The 18,768-nt window shown below is 33.1% G+C and overlaps 2 protein-coding genes across 5 annotated transcripts; one reads left to right on the top strand and one right to left on the bottom strand.

The window, feature by feature from the left end:
• Nucleotides 1–5: 5 nt before the first annotated feature.
• On the bottom strand, nt 6–3,666 carry LOC144849244 (dimethyladenosine transferase 1, mitochondrial-like). Of its 3 annotated transcripts, none has more exons than XM_078706312.1 (8): nt 3,649–3,666; nt 3,043–3,170; nt 2,701–2,852; nt 2,488–2,596; nt 2,102–2,253; nt 1,678–1,797; nt 1,193–1,320; nt 6–861 (listed from the first exon to the last, which is right to left on the bottom strand). In XM_078706312.1, the coding sequence occupies exons 2-8, from the start codon at nt 3,158–3,160 to the stop codon at nt 687–689; spliced, it is 954 nt and encodes a 317-aa protein (XP_078562438.1). In that variant the 5' UTR covers nt 3,161–3,170; nt 3,649–3,666; the 3' UTR covers nt 6–686. The 3 variants fall into 3 exon arrangements, with proteins under 3 accessions (XP_078562438.1, XP_078562436.1, XP_078562437.1); XM_078706310.1 differs by lacking the exon at nt 3,649–3,666 and adding an exon at nt 3,503–3,642; XM_078706311.1 differs by lacking the exon at nt 3,649–3,666 and adding an exon at nt 3,539–3,557.
• A 495-nt stretch (nt 3,667–4,161) lies between these two features.
• On the top strand, nt 4,162–18,092 carry LOC144847894 (uncharacterized). 2 transcript variants are annotated; one of them, XM_078704462.1, is made up of 28 exons: nt 4,162–4,205; nt 4,635–4,895; nt 5,382–5,484; nt 5,765–5,828; nt 6,167–6,277; nt 6,370–6,489; nt 6,598–6,780; nt 6,982–7,158; nt 7,396–7,485; nt 7,764–7,890; nt 8,004–8,083; nt 8,224–8,282; nt 9,014–9,195; nt 9,476–9,552; nt 9,991–10,040; nt 10,152–10,347; nt 10,815–10,925; nt 11,403–11,456; nt 12,729–12,752; nt 13,037–13,136; nt 13,260–13,380; nt 14,271–14,424; nt 14,885–15,004; nt 15,295–15,590; nt 15,982–16,059; nt 16,152–16,315; nt 16,897–17,013; nt 17,136–18,092. In XM_078704462.1, the coding sequence occupies exons 2-28, from the start codon at nt 4,766–4,768 to the stop codon at nt 17,357–17,359; spliced, it is 3,312 nt and encodes a 1,103-aa protein (XP_078560588.1). In that variant the 5' UTR covers nt 4,162–4,205; nt 4,635–4,765; the 3' UTR covers nt 17,360–18,092. The 2 variants fall into 2 exon arrangements, with proteins under 2 accessions (XP_078560588.1, XP_078560589.1); XM_078704463.1 differs by lacking the exon at nt 11,403–11,456 and having other exon boundaries at nt 4,163–4,205.
• The last annotated feature ends 676 nt before the right edge of the window (nt 18,093–18,768 follow it).

Here is an 18,768-nt window from a genome sequence, read left to right as displayed (position 1 = left end):
GTTTTCTTTTAAGAGTGAACAGACACCTTGTCAACTACCTTGATTTATCTGAACCTATACCACATAAATGTAACAAATTACTACATAAATATTTTCCGGGATAATTCTTGCTTTCACACTAGCTAGTTCGTCACTGTTATATCGATGTTACCTTTACAAGCCTTGCTGTATTTTAAATATTACTTGCTTGTTCTGAGATTTTACGTAAACAAAGAAACTCTTTCATGCTTTTGTACCTGGTAACATTGTTATATTTTGCAAGATTTTTGTACATGTACAGTATTATTGTTTTGTGCATAAATTAGCAATGGTACCACCTATGTAAACCATATTTTTATACCATGACTGCTTGTTTACTGGTGACCCAGAATTTCTCCTGGAAAATAGAGGCTTGAAAGGTAAAAAAGAACACATATCTACAATCATACAGTATTTATACAAAAAATAATTTGACGAAAAGTAAAATGTAATTTGTAATTCAAATAAAATGACGATACAGCACACCATGTTGTAAAAAAGTTTATACTCCCAAATATTGAGTACAAGCTTACTAATAAGTCAGTTGGAGCAAGTGCAATGTGGTGTTTCAGTTTGTAGACTGTGATGGTTGCCTTTTCCATTGTGATAGTGTCCTTGTGTGCACTTATTAAATCATGTGTAGCCGACAACATATAAATTACCATTTGTTACCGATAGTCATAATCGATTAAGCCCGGTATCCTTTCGCATATATCATGATAGGCCCAACAGAGGGATTTAAAATCGTCCATTGTCAAGTTATAAGGCTTTGTGGTTGGATCGATAACTGTGACCTGAAACATTTCAGCAACTAGGTCATCCCTACCTGCTGGGAATAAAATTCTGTGGAAAGAGAGTTAAGTATAGTTATTTATGTTATCAAGTTTGATATCTTTCTTCATTTTTTTTCAACTATTTATTTATTTATTTTGAGCCAGACTGAGGGATAGAGGATTGTAGGCCAACTATCATTTTAGTAGTACACCTGCCATACCCCATCCCATTACCTTACAACAGTGTGTTGTTTATCCCTTCTTTTTACACGTCTTAACTTTAATCCTGCTAAGCATACACAAAAACCTCTTTGGATTCTGTTTCGTTACAAATGTTACCAATGGTTTAAGGAAAGACTATTGTATTGATATTGTTTATTTTAAAACACTATTTTACTTACTCAACACCTCTTCTACAATATTTTTGTCGAAAATGAAATACAGATCTGACGACTTTATCTACCAACTTAAATGGTAGATTAATGAGTGGTTGCTTCAATGGAACAAGATGTACTACTCCAATATCAACCTGAAACAGAAATACTTGGTTTAGATCGTATGGTTCTCATCAACCCAGCCCTGCATCAAAAATGTTCATCTTTGTGTTTTTCAACTTGTTGTGCATGCTATTAAAGGTGATGATGAAAGTTTGCCAAAATTTGAACCATACACATGTATTTTCCATGGCCTTATAAAAAACTGGCAAGATTACTGATAGACGAGACATGCATCTAAAATAACATAACATAATAGCATAACAGCTTTCAAAATGTATTCACTTTTTAGTGGTACTGTCTACGTCAGAAATTCAGTAACAAGAGTATGATTTATTGTTATAATAAGCAACAAAATGATAATCATATATTTATTTTGAGAGGTCTCGTACCTTTGGTTTTGGTACACAGGCAGCTCCTGGGATATCATAGCAGTGTTTTACACTACACAGGTACTGAGCCATTATGGATGGACGACTACGCTGAACATCACTTGCTGGTGCTACCAGACGCTTTGCGATTAGTAAAAACAAAACAAAATTGTAGTCAAAAATACTAGAAATTTTTTTAATAGTGTCAAAAATGTTTACCCATCTTTGCAACTAAATATTTTATTGTTATTGTTAATAAAATGTCAAAAGAAACAACTACAAATGAACTTGACATGTAGTTTTGACTTAATTAATATTAGTAAAAAGATAAATATTTTGGCACATATGACGTTTCATACATTTTCAGACAAAAATCGAAACGCTGACTGGTGGACTAACATAAAAAAGACAATAAATACAGACTTGGGCAAGTCTAGACATGTACCTCTGCCACTTCTTTCTGAAATGTCAACAACATCCTTGTTCTACCAAATGAGAATGGTCCAGTACGGTTAGACACAGCTTCTAGCCACTGCATTATGAGTGGTGTAGAGACGTTAAATGGAAGATTTCCAATTAAATGCAAATTGGGACAATCTATTATTACAGTAGGTAGAAAGATAAACAATGGATTATTACAATAACAATCTTAATTAATTATTCTATACTACTATCACTTTTTTTATAATGTGGTTTCACCTAGAGAAAATGATTTGGATGGGGTTGGTGGAAGTACTGTACTTTAGAATTCTTATTTTGTCTGGGTTTTATCAAAAATTGCCTGCGATTGTAACTAAACATAAATACATACATATGTTTTAATAATATTACCATCTTGCCATTCATGCGCAATTTCTTTTGGAAAATGATTTTCAAATTGAAATCGTAAGATGTCATCTAGGACAACGCTCAACGTTCCATTTGATGCTTCAGCTAACATCTAAAAAAGACAATTGATTATTGAAAAAAAGGAATGTTTACACTTCATCAAATAAATCATAAAAACTGGTCCTACAAGGAATCCGTCCAAAATATCTATACTACCTGAAGGCTTTCTTTAAAGCGTTTATCTTTTTCAACAACTACTAAATTCTGTACACCTGCTTGGAGAATAGACCGTGTTATTGCCCCTGGTCCAGGACCGACCTCGCATACATGATGACCTTCCAACCTGCCTGCTTGTTTAACAAATTTGTCTGAAGAAAAAAAATGCATCGTTAATTAGGTATGATTACAAGGGTTGTTATTTTTTTTTTTTTCTTAGATGTGTCATATATACTTCATTTCTTGGTCTAGATTGGTCGAACGAAGAACATAGGGAGATTTTGACAAACTAGGAACAAGTTAGGTACTGTAATAGTAATGATGATTAATTTAAATATTTACTTGTCAATTTGAGATCCATTAAAAAATTTTGCGACAGATGTTTTTCAGCTCGAAGTCCATAAAGTCGAATAATCTCCCTCAAAGTTGGAAGAGGAGGTAATCTCATAACTGCTGTCATTTTGATCAAACTGAAGAGTAAAATTAAAATATGTTTGGTACAGTAAGTTGGTAATTTATTTCATAATACAATATTAATTAAATATTTATAATTTATTAATTATTAAATAAATAATATAAATTAATAAACATCTAAAAAAAGTGAATGAATACACGTATATTATAATAATATAAAATACTCTGGATTTACACAGGAGCATGTTACAATCATGTACGGGTGTAATGGTACGAATAGACCAATCGACTCATATTGTGTCTCCTCCACATCCCGCATGCAACACTAACACACCAGCATGGTGATACTCGAAAGGCCTAGCTTTTTTTAAAAGACTGTAAAACTAACCACTACTAGTATATTCTATCACTAAATTTAACATACAGACTAGAAAAAACGTCTGGTCAAATTTTGTAAATTATATTATGTTATATATCTAAAAACTGAGTAATATAGTAGTAGGCCTAGTTTTATGACATCGCCACACCACCCACGTGTACCACCAACTTAGTTTGTTTACCAGGAGCAAAAGGACAGAGGTCACGAATATACGCCGGAAGTGTTGAAGTGTACCGGAAGTACAATTGTTAAAGGTCATTATCTATACCGGAACCGGAAATGTCAATTATAAATAATGAGCTGATACTTCCGGTTATAGATAAAATGCTTCCGGTGACCTTATTTGTAGCGTAAAACCTACAGCATGTTTAGAGTGTGACCTGTGCTCGTATTGGAGTTATTTTGTTGCTCCATCATGCCTAATAATACTTTGTTTTTACATTTGTTTTATTCGATTGGGAACTTTTGATTGCATAACTATAAATGCGCCGGAAGTTGAAGGTCACCGGAAGCGGTAATTGTTGAAGGTCAATACAAATTATACTTCCGGTGACCTTCAACAATACTTCCGGCGTTTATCCGTGACCTGTTGACTTGCTCTCTCTCGTTTATTAATTGAAGTGCGCATGCGCTTTATATTTGTTTGACTTCGCCATGGCATCGTCAACAACAAAAAGTAACTTTGAATCGTGATTTATTTTTTAAAAACTTGGTTAGTAGTTGATTTGGACAATTTATTTGAGTAATATGTGTTTGATCATGTGTATATATAATCAAGAAACACATTGTAATATCATTTTTATTAATATTGTATAAAAAATACTACTTTTTAACTCGATTTAATTAGGCTGCATTGTGAAACATTTCGTACTTTTCGTGTAGGCATTTTCGAAGCCCGAACAATAAGGGGTCTTTTGTGGGGTAAATCCTGTGGTCATTTCGTCCTCCTTTCAAATTAATTAGATCAATTTAATTGGTTAATAAAATAAAACTGGTAGGCCTATGCCTTAATTATCATTATACTGTACCAATTATTATTTCAGCTGTTCAAAACATCATTACTAGAGTCTAGGCCTATATTTATAGTAATTGCTTATTTGTGTATTTATGTTACAGACTTGTTTTTTTTTTATTTTGAAAGGGATTTACAACCAATCAAGTATAAGATTTTATACCTCCATGTTACACTACAGAAAGATTGTTGATATGAATTCTTGCAAATCAATTTGACATCATTTCATTACAAAAACAAAAGTGTAAACATTGTGAAGAATGTCTCTACGAACAAAAATCAACGGTTTCACAGCATGGGTGAACTTCCGTCTGCAAACGTATGACCATCTACTGAACAATGTCATAATGGACTTGCTAAAAGGAACCAACTTAAAAATGCTTATTCAAAGTAAATATATGAACTTTGTTTAATTCATACATGTAACATTATTTATGCGCAATATGTGCATTGTTTGTCCGATTTACGTCATACCTTATGAATACCATGACAGACCACTGTGTCAAAAAAGTGACTTTTAAGGTGACTATGAGGCACAGTGACTATGTTGTTCATGGTGGGTGGTAAAGTGATGGACATTGACACACCATTGTTCATTGATGTGACGTACAGTACCATCTAGGTTTTAGACGCACCCCTGCATCAATAATTATTTGTAAATGACACATCCCATTCTCAAGTATAACCCCACCCCATATTTTTTGCCAAATTTCATATCATACAGTATACTTAATCATATACTGTATTATTTTACAAGGTATATACAGTATACAAACAGTATCTATATTGCAGTATTGCAAACCAGGTATTTGTTCCGTTTTCTTGCTTAATTAAAGATCTAAAATGCTATCTTTTGTTTTATTTTTTTTCCAAAAGGCCTAACTGGAGTTGACAATAAAAAGCTAAAAAGTTTTGATGGGCTGACACAGCAACAGAAAGTGTCTCGTATGGAGTGGGTAATAGGTGAACTAAAAGAAAAGTAAGTATTATGACATGACAGGTTTATATAGCGCAAATTCCATATATATATATATATATATGTTCAAATGATACTTTCACATATTACCCCAGTCATTTTGATCAAACACATATGGAAACATACTTCCATGATGTTGCAGCCAGTAATCAAAATGTTGGTGCTTTGACCTAACCCGGTACCCATTGGTTCAGTAATATTGCCAAAAAGAAGGTCCCATCATATTTAACTAATGTGAAGACATTTGAATATATTGACATATTTCGCCTGCTTTTTTTTCCAGTGATATTATTCCAGTTGATGTATTTGTTGATTGTAGATTATTTGCAATGAGACACGCTGAACATGTAAGTAGTGGATGAAGCTTGTTGAACATGATCGGTCCAAGTTTCAGAGTAACAGGCATTTGTATAGCGCATACACAATGAGTTCAATGTGTACAAAAATGTACCTATTATTACTGGCATAATCCCTGTTATTCCAAGTTATATAAGTTACTAACAAATGTATATTTTCATGTTAATCTGTCAAAGTATTTATTTGTATCGTTAAATACTGTAAGAAAGAATTTACTGTGTCATATATTTGTGAATCTATGGCCCCATGGCCTAAAGATAAATAAAGGCATACACCATTGCCTTTAATGAATGAATGAAAATGTACCTATTAATATCATTTTAACTAGGTGTTTGATTTGTTGTGGCGTTTAGTGTGTCATGACATTTGGTTTACCTGGGAAAGACTTGAATATCTCCTTCACAAGGATGACAAAGTTCTCACTGAAGTTCCGTTTGAGGTAAGATTCATTTGCCATCCCTTACACAATTTAAATAAAAATAAATAATCAGAAAACTGTTGAAACTGACTATTTTTTTTCTCTATTTCAAGTGGATTCCTAAACTTCGTCCTGAAACAAGTAGAAAGAAGAAAAAGGCGAAAGTGACCAAATCATTGTTATCAGGATTTGGAAGCGGTGCTGTTATATCAGAGAGTCTTCCTTCATCTCCGGTAAGCTGTCATTAAAACGAAACCTTATGAATTATATTTGTTCTTTATCACTCTAAACTTTCTCACTGTAATTCATTTTAAAGCAAGAAAAATGTCAATTCTCAACAGGAACCAGAGGCTGTGTCTGCCACACCTTCTCTTCCATACACACCATTTCCAGGGGACGATTATTGCAAGAAGTTTAAGCCTAAGAACAAGATGTGGCCTAGGCCTGATGCCGAGGACGCTGTGTTGGAAATGATAAATGCACAGCTACAGACGAGCCGGGAAGGCCGTAAGTTGCACATTCAGGTATGTTAACATAAGGTGTTGTTTACATAGTTGTTGTACAAGTATATACTGTTATACACCAATCATTTTGTGTTTACAGGTTTACCCATTTTTAAGAAAAAAGGGCCTGCAATGCTAACTATAAAGCTTAACCTACACTATCTAACTTATGCAAACGGATCTGTGAAATGAAGTAACTTACTTTATTTTTATCTGTTTTAGACATTGGATGACTTGGTCGATAGCCGTGTGCTTTGCGCTTTAGTGAACTGTTTTGCTCCAGGTACATTCACTACAGAAGTGATGTTGAATGATCGTTGGACAATCAATCTGGCACTGCATACTTACGAGAAGATAATGCGTATTAATACTCCGCTAGATTCACAGGATCTTGTTGAGGTGAATTTGATCATTGTTTAAACTTGTAATACAGTATATCTGTGATTAATATTGTTAATTTTTTAATACTCTGGAATTGATATTGTAATCAAATTTTATGAGTTTTCAACAATTCAGCATTCGATTCTTCTGTATTTTATTGCATCATGCTAGTTTTTAAGTATTTTATAAAACAACATCAGAAAAGAATTAAAGATGTATTGTCCCCCCGAAAAAATAATTATACTATATTTTCAGGCTGATGAGATGGCTATCTGTAGCACATTTTGTGTTTACTTCATGTGTGGTTTTAAACTAAGACAGTCTGGAAGTATCTTGGCACGTTTGGTATGTTTTGTTCAAATTTTTGTTATCATATTAAATTTTAATTAAAATTGTATGAGTATTAATTAATAATATTGAAATAATTGTTCGGCGTAACAACGAAAAATAAATAAATAAAAATTCAAGTTTATCTTAATTTTACTATGCTGTCGAACGTTCGGTAACATCACCTTAAACACTTCAGTGTCAATCAAACACTTACCAAAGGCTCTTAAGCAGCAGCTGATATAAACTACTTTCAAAATTGAAATAATTCTGTATAATAACACTTTTTTTTGCAGCGAGAACTAGATCATCTTTTGAGGGCTGCTCGACATGAGGTGGAAAGTTTTCCAGAAATTGTACATAACGTTGCAATGCTCAAAAGACGGAAAGAGCTTAAAAACTTAATTGCAGAATATGAACAAGGTAAAGTACTAAAACTAAACAAATACAATTATTTTCTATAAATATCCTTAATTTATTACTACTCTAGTACTCCTACTCTACTTCCATTAACTATTCTGTTTGGTTTTCTTCAGAAAAAAGTTCTATTGGAATAACCTTTGACATTGAAGCTTGCAAGGCATGGTGGGAGCATGTAAACAAAATACAGATTGAGGTACAGTTACTGTTATTATATTCATTTGGGTATACAAGCTCAAGAAAACAATGAGGACTGCACCAACAGGATGCTACAAAAGCTACTATGCAGTAAAATTATTAGTAATAATGTAATCTAATAATATTTTATTTTTTTAGACTAGGGAAATTGTTTCTAAGAAGATGAAGGAACGGTTTGACACATTTCCCGTACCTAGGTAAGTACAATTTTTGCTATTGTTTGTTTATATTACTTGAGAACTTTTCTATATTTCAAAATCACTGTACGATTTGTATTATACCCCTTTTACACCGCCGAGCTTATAACAAAACCGGGTCATGTCCGGATAAATTTCCATTTCACACCTGATTCATTAACCCGGGAATGACACGGGTTTCGTGTATTTACACCGCAAAATACCAAATACCAATGTAAATGTTCTAGATCATTCGAAATATCGCCCTCTCACGCACGAAGAGAGACCCTAGTAACGGTCTGCTCATTTAACCTCCTACAATTTAGTTTTATGGCAATACACACAAAATTGAGTCTACTCGTGAAGAATAATATCTTGAAATAAAAATGAATAAGAAATAACCATAAGTTTTATTTAATAAATAAGCGAATAAACAAAATCAATCTTATCTTAATTCTATGTAAATTAAATACTATAGTGAGCGAGGATAGTAAACAAACGGGTAAAGATACGCTGAGCGTTTTACACCGCAAACACGGGTTCATCCCGGGTGCGTCCCGGGTTGACTTGACGCTGAATACATTCCGCATCACTTACCCGGGTGATTCAGCGATCCGGGTAACTTTTTACGTCGTTTACACCGGCCTACATTTCCGCATTTTTGCGTCCCGGGTACGAGTCAGGTTATACAATTCCGGATCAACTCCGCATTTTTACTGGCGGTGTAAAAGGGGTATTATTTACTTCCTTAGGTCAATCACAATCAGTGACCTATGTTTATCGATGGTGATAAACTTAAACTTGTTGAACGGCCTTGGATTCTATTTGAGCAAGATGAGGGAGACTGTTAATCCAGAACGCAAGATTATCTTGAAAAATGTAGAGACTGGAGAATTTATGGATGACTTCACTCAGGGGAAAAGTCAATCAAAAGGTAACAAACAAACATTTTTCTTGTATTGTATTTTGTTGGGCAGGAAAAGTGTTACTTTATAGTTTGTTTGTGAAACAGCTAATATGTCTAGTATTCGGTATGTGTTTTTAATGGTAAAAAAAGAATTTGGGATCTTTTGGACCTCGAGAAAAGTTTGGCTTTTGAAGAGTTTCTGGTTTTCAGAGGTAATAGGTATATTGTGCTACTGTATAGTATGTGCAAATTACATTTATAATTCAAAATGATATTTCTACTGAATGAATATTATTTCTTTTTTCAGCAACAATCCGTTCCATACTTGGTCTTCCTTCTCATGAGGTTCTTGAAATCAATCCAAGTGATTATCCGCAATATGAGGTGAACATTTATTTTGAAACCCTGTTTTGCATCCTATATTTGAGAAACAAATTATATTGGTTTGCGAAATTGTGTGAGATCATGCTAGCATTTAATGATTGTTTTCGCTTTTTGAATATTTACCAAACCCCTCCTACCGTGTGATTAAAGAGTGTTAATCGAAAACATGTGTAGAAAGCTGATTAACTCAAAGGTCAATTATTGACTTTTACGTTTCCAGCTCTGTCTACACTATCAAACTTTATGTGACAGAAAAATGTGATGTGCCCATATATGGACATGATGATGTCATATCACTACCATATTTGGGCATATCACTATCATATTTGGGCATATCACTACCATATTTGGGCACATTTTTTTGTCAAACTAGTTAGTGTTGACAGATAGATAGTTTGGTTTTAATATTAAGAATTTTTCTTTAATGTTCATTTTTAGATGTATTTTGAAAGTCTTTCAAGAAACAAAAGTATGAAAACTGGCACTGTGTAAGTTTTTAAATTAAAAAAGATGAGTATGACTATTATTCATTGGTGACCGAATAAATATTATTATTATTAGTATAATGAATATAATTCCATGTTTTTTTATAATGGCAGCTTCCTTTACCAAGTATTCCCTGGCAACTTCCAACCATGGGAGAATTTGTTCTTTAAAGCGGCAAAGCTGGGAGAGCTCGATACCATCCAGAAACTGGTAGTATTTTTTAAGGATATGAAACCTAATTTTATCAATGCAAAGGAAAAGAAAACACTGAACACAGCACTTCATATGGCAGCCAGAAATGGAAATTATGTAAGTTATTGCCTTTGTATTTTTGAGACCATAATAGACTCATTTAACAGGTCAAAACTCAGTTCAGCCTACCTTCTAGGGTTAGATGATATTATGCAGTGGTTTTGTAAATATTATTCGGGCAAGCAGTAAGTAACTTCAGTCAAATTTACTACTAACCAATGGAAGTGAGTGGGTGGCCGAGTGGTTAAGACAGTGGAAACCTGTAATTACGTAGCCATAACATCAGCAAGGATTCGAGGCTCACTTGCTCCATGGTTCTGGTGGTAGAACGAGTCTTCTCGAATAAAGACTATAAACCGTAGTTCCAGTGTACACATCTAGCTCATGTGCACTTTAAAGAACCTAGTACATCTTTCGAGACGAGTACGGAGTTACCCCAGTGTACTAGTACACACAGCCACTGATCATAAACATATGATATTTAATAAAGTATATAAAGTAATTGTTATCTTTTCCTTCCTTAGGATGTTGCATTGTATCTGCTTGAGAGTGGTTGCAACATTGACACTAAAAACTACGTAGGAGCAACTCCATTCTTCAATGCTGTGGAAGGCTTATCAAAAGGAATAAGTCAGGTAAAATTTATAAACTTATAAACAGTTTGTGTTGTTGTACAGTTAGCTTACAAATTTGTCTTCTTTTTTTTACTGTATTATAAGCTAAAATAACAGAAATTGTTTTAATAATGTATAAAACAATTTGCTAATATTATACCTTAAAATAATATGTTTCAATATTTTACTTTTATATAAAAACAGCATATCTCAAAGACTTGCATGTATACAGCTTTTTATAACTTTCTATGCATTTTTAAGGATTGTTTGAAGAAGATGGTATATATACAGTGAAATCTCCAAAAATCTGACAGCCTGTGTTAGTCAAAAATGCCTCTTTTCAATGTTTTTAATTGTAAGATCCTTAGAAAATGTTGGTCAACTGAAAATTTCCGGTGTTTTTGGAGTCTAATTTCTGGAGAGTTGACTGTACAGTACTAGCAGAAATCTTCATAATATTTAGTCTGTTTTGTTATATTGCTATCTTCATTGGAACAGCTTTATCGTGTTAGTGATGAGGTCGACACATCAGTATATGCATCGCAACAAATGGTATAGAAATAATGTATTTCAATGGGTTGCTTGGATTTTGACGTTTGACTTAACCTTCCTGATGATGGTGTATTTTCTCTTCACTTGGTTTAAAGGAATAATAATGATTTACATTTGACTAACAAACTAATTATACTAAAACAATGTGTTTTAAGTTTAATTCTTTTTCACATTACACTGTCTCATTGTAATAGTAATGGCTATTCGACTAGCTTTTACAGTAGGCACATCTTAGTAACCATTTTTGTTATATCAAGCCCATAGCCAGTACAGGGGAATTCATAGTGTCCAAACAAACCCACCCCCACCCAAGTTAAGTGCCTTTTATAAACCAAAGACCAGAAGTGGAAGTGTTTGGAATACTGTAATCGGCCTAGGCCTACTTGACAATCCTGGCTATAGGCTTGTACACTAATCACCACTAAGTATTAATTTTTGATCATTTAACTACTACACTAAATCTTCTCTTGATGTGCTAAACTCTTCTCTTTTACTAACTTCACCAGGACTTAGGACAAGATACATACTTTACTGGTTTACACATGATACACCCGTGGGATCGGCATGGCAATATATTCCATCTTTGTGCCGAACATCAATATAAATCTACCTTTAAAAATAAAAGAAAACGGAATAATAAGGTGATGGGGTTTATGCTGTGTGTTGTTTTATCCCATAGTGAACACATAGTCATATTACATCTCCTGCCTGCATTTCACCTCCTTTCATTTTAGATTGTTGTGTTTGTCCTAAAACCAGAAACAGTACTGGCAACAGCATTATAATTCCACCTGACGCAATGCACATGTTTGGTATTTCAAATTTGTATTGATCGCTCGCTGATCACCCATGGAGAAAGTTTGACATGTTTAACATGTAATCCTGGAAAGATTTCTTGAATACTATTTCTTAATATGATGCCATCAGTGATCCAATAGCACAGTTAATGGCATTGCACTGCAATTCCTGTTTTTTAAATTTGTTTTTCACTCAACAACAAACATGTTCATTGCACAGGTCCAAGAGTTGTGGTTTTCCAGAATCAGACAAATCATTAATCATTATTTGAACACTTCATATTTTAGGTTTTTAACTCACTCACTTGTAACCTCATATTGCCTTCATTTTTCATTTTGATTTGAGTTTTAGTTTCATATTCATTTGTTTTGTAGAACATGCAGTCATTGTTTAAATGCACTACATTTACGTGTTTTCATAACGATAAATTATATCCTATAAAATATTAATTTATTATTTTTCATCTTTGTTTAGGACACACATGAAAACACAGCTGAGGTAAGAAAATCTGATATAATCTATTTTGTGAGATCCCTACCTGTACAGATGCCATTATATTTTACCTAATGTAATGTATAGATCAGGAAAAAGTGGAATTACGCTTCTCTGGTATTATAGATATCGCTACTTGAAATAGGCAGTTATGGAACTGAAGCTTGACTGATGTAGCTGTGTACTAGAATTATTGTATATTTATACTTACTTTAATTAGAAAGCTCATCTCCATTCCCAGTTTATTTGAAGGAGTACAGACATATCCTATCTTTGCTTTTTTCTTTCAGTTACTCGTTGAATGGGGCGCAAACGTGTTTAGCAAGAACAAACAAAGTAAAACAGCATTTGATTCAGTTAGAAATGAGGAGTTAAAGCAATATTTGATTTGTAAGTTTATTATATCAATTTAACAGTTCTTAAATAAAGAAATCATTGCGTCTGTTTCTTAGATTTTTATAATAATAGTATTATTGCAAACAAATCAGTTCATGATAATTCTTCCTTTTTTAGCATATCATGACCATTTACAGACCTGTATTCCAAAGTTAATGAGGGGCAACACAGACCTTTTACAAAAAATGGTTGAAGATCATGTGACTGGTGTACGTCGCTTCTCCAGCTTACGCAGCAGGTAACTTGTTTACAGATGTTTCATTGCACACTGTGTATATAGGCAATAGTAATCTGGATTAATAGTATGGGATTAGTCTCAAGATCTCAATGATCGTAAAATCATAACGGTACTGGGCATGTTATCAACTAACTTGTTATCAACTAGTGTGCTATCAACTAGCATGTTATCAACTAGCATGTTATCAACTAACATGTTATCAACTGTCATGTTATCAACTAGCATGTTATCAACTAACATTTTATCAACTAGCATGTTATCAACTAACATGTTATCAACTAGCATGTTATCAACTAGCATGTCATCAACTAGCATGTCATCAACTAGCATGTCATCAACTAGCATGTTATCAACTAGCATGTTATCAACTAGCATGATATCAACTAGCATGTTATCAACTAGCATGTTATCAACTAGCATGTCATCAACTAGCATGTCATCAACTAGCATGTCATCAACTAGCATGTTATCAAATAATGTGTTACCAATTAGCATGTTATCAACTAGCATGTCATCAACTAGCATGTCATCAACTAGCATGTTATCAACTAGCATGTTATCAACTAGCATGATATCAACTAGCATGTTATCAACTAGCATGATATCAACTAGCATGTTATCAACTAGCATGTCATCAACTAGCATGTCATCAACTAGCATGTCATCAACTAGCATGTCATCAACTAGCATGTTATCAAATAATGTGTTACCAATTAGCATGTTATCAACTAACGTGTTATCAACTAACGTGTTATTAACTAGTCATCCATTCATAGAAGTACTGATGAAGAATTCAATCTTATTTCGAGTTTTAGTTGATAGAGGATTGTTTTAAGATTTTTTATTAGTTTTCATTGTAATTTCCTAATTGATCCTTCTAATTTGTACAGATGTATCAATGGCAGTACTCTACTACACACTGCAGCATATTTTGGTGCCATCGCTGTTGTCAAAGAGTTACTGAAAGAGAGAGTGGATGTGAACTTGCATGACTATAAGGGTGCCACTCCATTACATCGTGCTCATAATGCCATCACCATAAAGGTTAGCAATATAAATTAGTTATTAGTTCTAGTTAAAGAAATAAAATATCTTTATTTTGTAATGGAAGGAATTACTGACTCACTGAGTTATAGTGACCTAGGTCTTTTCGTTTTCCCGACCTGTTATTATTGTTTTTTATTTGGTCAAATAAATAAATGAAATGAAATAAACTTGTTTAATCTGAAAGGCTGCGAGGCCATGTTATTTAAAAACAATAGAAATATTAAATATTTTAAAAAATAGCATGCTGGTAGAAGGAAAACAAACTAACATTCAGTAAATAAATCAATTATAAAATTAAAATTTTGCCTAGATATACTGTATATAACATTTATACTTAGAAAAGATAGGTTAATATGTTCAGGGAAGAGTTAAATTAATTTAACTCTTCCCTGGTATGTTTTGTATAAACTTAGTTGTAAACTAAAAATACTATTTTTAACATATTTTTTTTTGGTAGATCTTGTTGGAGAATGGAGCAAACATAAACTCCACAGATGGAGAAGGTAATACAACTCTTCATGTTAAGTGCTACGGAGAAGCTAGCAAAGCAACAGAAATAGATTGTCTAGAAACACTGGTAAGACATTTTTCTTAAGCCTTGTCTACACTATCAAACTTCATATTACTACCATATTTAGGCATACGTCTACCCCAAACTAGATAATGCTAGTGTTTATTCACCATGCAAACCTTTAAACAATGCCTGCATTGTTCTTCTATTTTCATCAGAAAATTAAATTTGTATCGTTATGCCCACATTTTAATCATTTATAAAGATAAAGATAGCAAACCCAGAATAATCCTAGTACCTAAAAAATCCTGAAGTACTGAAATTAATTTGCTTTTCTCAATTTCTCTCCTACTTAGATGGTACACAACATTAGTCTAATTCATCGAAATAACAAAGGGCTGCTAGCCCTCCATTGCTGTGCCATGCAAGGCCGTATTGATGCCATCGAGTACCTTCTTGGAATGGATACAGATGGCACTATGCTAGCCTCAATCAACGAAGAAGACCCATTGATACCTCCAAGTCTGCCACACCTTGCCTTGGCTAATGATTATTTAGACTGTGCCAAATGGCTTGTAGAGAATGGTTTCGCGTTCAAAGATAATGAACAAGATGTGTTGGTACATCGGATATTGACAGAACAAATACAAAGGTATTTTTATATATCAAATAATTGAACAACACCAACACATGTTTATTTGTAATTATGCAACTATAATACTTATAGTAAGTTATAGTTGTGTCTCTATTGCCATTCCCACCTGCTACCATTTAAGTTGATGTTGGCTTTCTTATGTATGCAATGTCATGAATCAATTTTAATGCAGTTTTGTAGTTCTTAAAGTTAGCCCATAGAGCATGTAGATCGTCATATAAATTCTATATTGGTAATTTTTACTATTATGCCTTTATGGATAGTAATAGTCTATTTTGTGAGATCCCTACCTGTATAGACTCTACATATGCCATTATTCCCAATATGGACACCCCTCGAAAGGAAAATGGAATAGATGTGTAGTGTAGTATCATAATTTATTTTGTAGTAAACGATGCCTGGAGTTAATTGAGTTCTTATTTGAGCAAGGGGCTGATTTAGACCAACGATATCCTGGTGGAAACACGTAAGTACAGATATATAATAAATACTAATTATTTTAACCAATCAACACCTCTATATCTTCACTTCAATGTTAATCACTTTTGTAATTTTCAGACCTCTCCATTATGCAGCAGGGATGTTAGGGTCAAGTGATATCATGGGACTATTATTGCAATATGGCGCTGAGGTACATGCTGTAAATGATGACAATTGTACGCCATTGTTCTTTGCAACACAAGCTAACAACCAGTTTGCAACCAGTATACTGTTAGAAAATGGTAAGCACATTGATTGTAAGAACAATCATTATTATTGTCATTTGAGTAGAGCACATATTAAAGAGACATCTTCACAACCCAACAAAGTGTCCCCATACTAGTTTGTTCCCAGAATAGGGGTTGGTTTTACAGACACAGATACAGATCTTTTATTGTCATACAAACCAAAATAGTACAGTATGAAATTTGTCTTCTTGTTGCGAAAAGAATACATTTAATTAATAGAAAAAAAGTTTAACACATGCAAAATACAAAAACATTATCAACAATGTATATACTAATTATCTTATCTAAGTTTGTTTTTATTAAATACACTGACTGCTGAAGGTAGAAAGGAATTCCTAAAAGGTTTTAATACGCATCATTCTTAGTCTACCAGACTTATTAACTATAAACTCTCCATGCAAGGGATGCGTATCATCACCGATAATAGATTTAACTTTCTTATTTATAAGATCATTGCACATGTTTTCTAAAGGGTTTAAGTTTACGTTTATGATTTTGCTAGCTGTCTTCACTACCCTATTCAGTCGATTGTAGTGTTAAATTTAATTTAAACGCTATATGATTTGTTTATATAGGTGCAAATATTCGGCACAGGAGCAAACAAGGTACTACAGCATTTGACTGCATCGTAGATTTTGATGACTGGTTAGAATGTGGCTTTTTTACAGATGAAGTTAAAGCAAGATTAAAAGGTAAAAATTAAATGAGGTTATTAACAAAGTAAATGGTGCATGTAATTTAACTATCATTGGGGATAGTTGTCTTCATACAATAGCTGCTGTCATACTGATTGTTTTGTTTCTTCTTTTGATAGCCTACAGTTTGAAGCATGCACGAGACCTAGTTCGTGCTATTACTAATAAAGTTAAGGGCCCACCAAATCGTCATCGTATGTTGTTACACGCTTCAACACACCACCAACGGCCTAAAGCTACTTACTTACAACATACATTACCAACAACTGCCAGCTTAGAGTTGAGACATGCCAGACTAGGCATTCTACCACCATTGAAGTCTACAGGCTTTCTAACATATTGAAACGAGTTATGATGGAGATGAATAAACAGTATTATACTTCTGAACATGAAGAGAGGAAGAAAGCAGGGTCTAACAATCTTCCTACTACAACATCAAGTAGTCTGTAAGTGGTTTGGTACAGCCGCAGATTGCTAGATGTGTTTTTTTACACGTTATCAAAGATCTCAATGGACATAGTGTGTGTGATGAATGACTTGAACAGCATTAATAGATACTATATCCATAATCAAGCGGCTGTTCGAACAGCCCAGTAACTTTCCCTTACCAGGAGAATTAAGTTACTGGTGAGCTTCACCAATTCCCTCTTGTCCAGCAAAAAAGACGGTTTTTCCTAGCTGAAAAATCCAGTGCAAACGATATCACTCTGTGAAACTTACTAGGAATGCTTTTTGTATTTCACTGCTCAGACGACTGCAGTAAAAGTCATTACGCCAAAAATGTCCATGTACAAACAGCACTAAAATTGCCCTTCTGCAATTGCGGATTTATTGTTGGTATAGAGTATATATGCAGTATTATACTTAAATACATTCTACTTGATATTGTTTATGATATACAGTACTTGCTTTACAATCACATTATTTCTTTGTATTTGTATGTTTAACAAGAATCTAAACAAGTAAAATGCCCACCGATGTTCTGATGATAATTCATTTTAAATGTTAATATTTTATATCTTAATTTTAATTAATTTTATACAATTAAGTATACAATTTTACTTTGTAAAAAATGAAAATAATATATTTTTCGAAAGAATTATTTAATAAATTTTAGAAATATTTAATAGGTAAATATGTATTCTGTAATGTGCCTAGAGTATAGTTATTAATGCTGTAAAATAAGATCACTCGAGTACACAATTTTCAATTCAAAATTTTCGAAAAATGATCAAATATCGACATTTTTAAATATGTATATATAATATTGAGGTAAAATGCGCAGAACATACCATGGGCGTCTTCATTATATAATAACTAGATATGTACAGGATTTTTTGGCCACTTTCAATTATTATGCGAAAATATTGCCATATATGCACTTATATTGTGTTATCGTCATCTTATAGAGCCATAGTAACCAGTTATGGCGAAAAATAAAAGGGTCAAAATTTGGTCATTTTTCGAAAATTTCCCTGTACTATAGTACAGGGATTTTTTTGAAAAATGGTCAAAATAGCCACTTTTTAAAATTCAATTATGCGACAATATTGCCATATATGCGCATATATTGTGTTATCATCATCTTATAGAGCCATAGTAACCAGTTATGTCGAAAAATAAAAGGGTCAAAATTTGGTCATTTTTCGAAAATTTCCCTGTACTATAGCACAGGGATTTTTTTGAAAAATGGTCAAAATAGCCACTTTTTAAAATTCAATTATTATGCGAAAATATTGCCATATATGCGCA

Source organism: Antedon bifida, chromosome 7 (assembly GCF_963402885.1).
Source record: "Antedon bifida chromosome 7, ecAntBifi1.1, whole genome shotgun sequence".
Classification (NCBI taxonomy): Eukaryota; Metazoa; Echinodermata; class Crinoidea; order Comatulida; family Antedonidae; genus Antedon; species Antedon bifida.
This window is presented reverse-complemented; position numbering and strand designations above follow the sequence as displayed.

Coding starts and splice junctions, on each gene's coding strand:
- LOC144849244 (XM_078706312.1), bottom strand. CDS start 3,160: ATGACAGCAGTTATGAGATTACCTCCTCTTCCAACTTTGAGGGAGATT. Junction 2,597..2,700: donor GCTTTAAAGAAAGCCTTCAG/GTAGTATAGATA, acceptor TGTCTTTTTTAG/ATGTTAGCTGAAGCATCAAA. Junction 862..1,192: donor TATTGTAGAAGAGGTGTTGA/GTAAGTAAAATA, acceptor CTCTTTCCACAG/AATTTTATTCCCAGCAGGTA.
- LOC144847894 (XM_078704462.1), top strand. CDS start 4,766: ATGTCTCTACGAACAAAAATCAACGGTTTCACAGCATGGGTGAACTTC. Junction 4,896..5,381: donor CTTAAAAATGCTTATTCAAA/GTAAATATATGA, acceptor TTTTTCCAAAAG/GCCTAACTGGAGTTGACAAT. Junction 17,014..17,135: donor AGTTAAAGCAAGATTAAAAG/GTAAAAATTAAA, acceptor TTCTTTTGATAG/CCTACAGTTTGAAGCATGCA.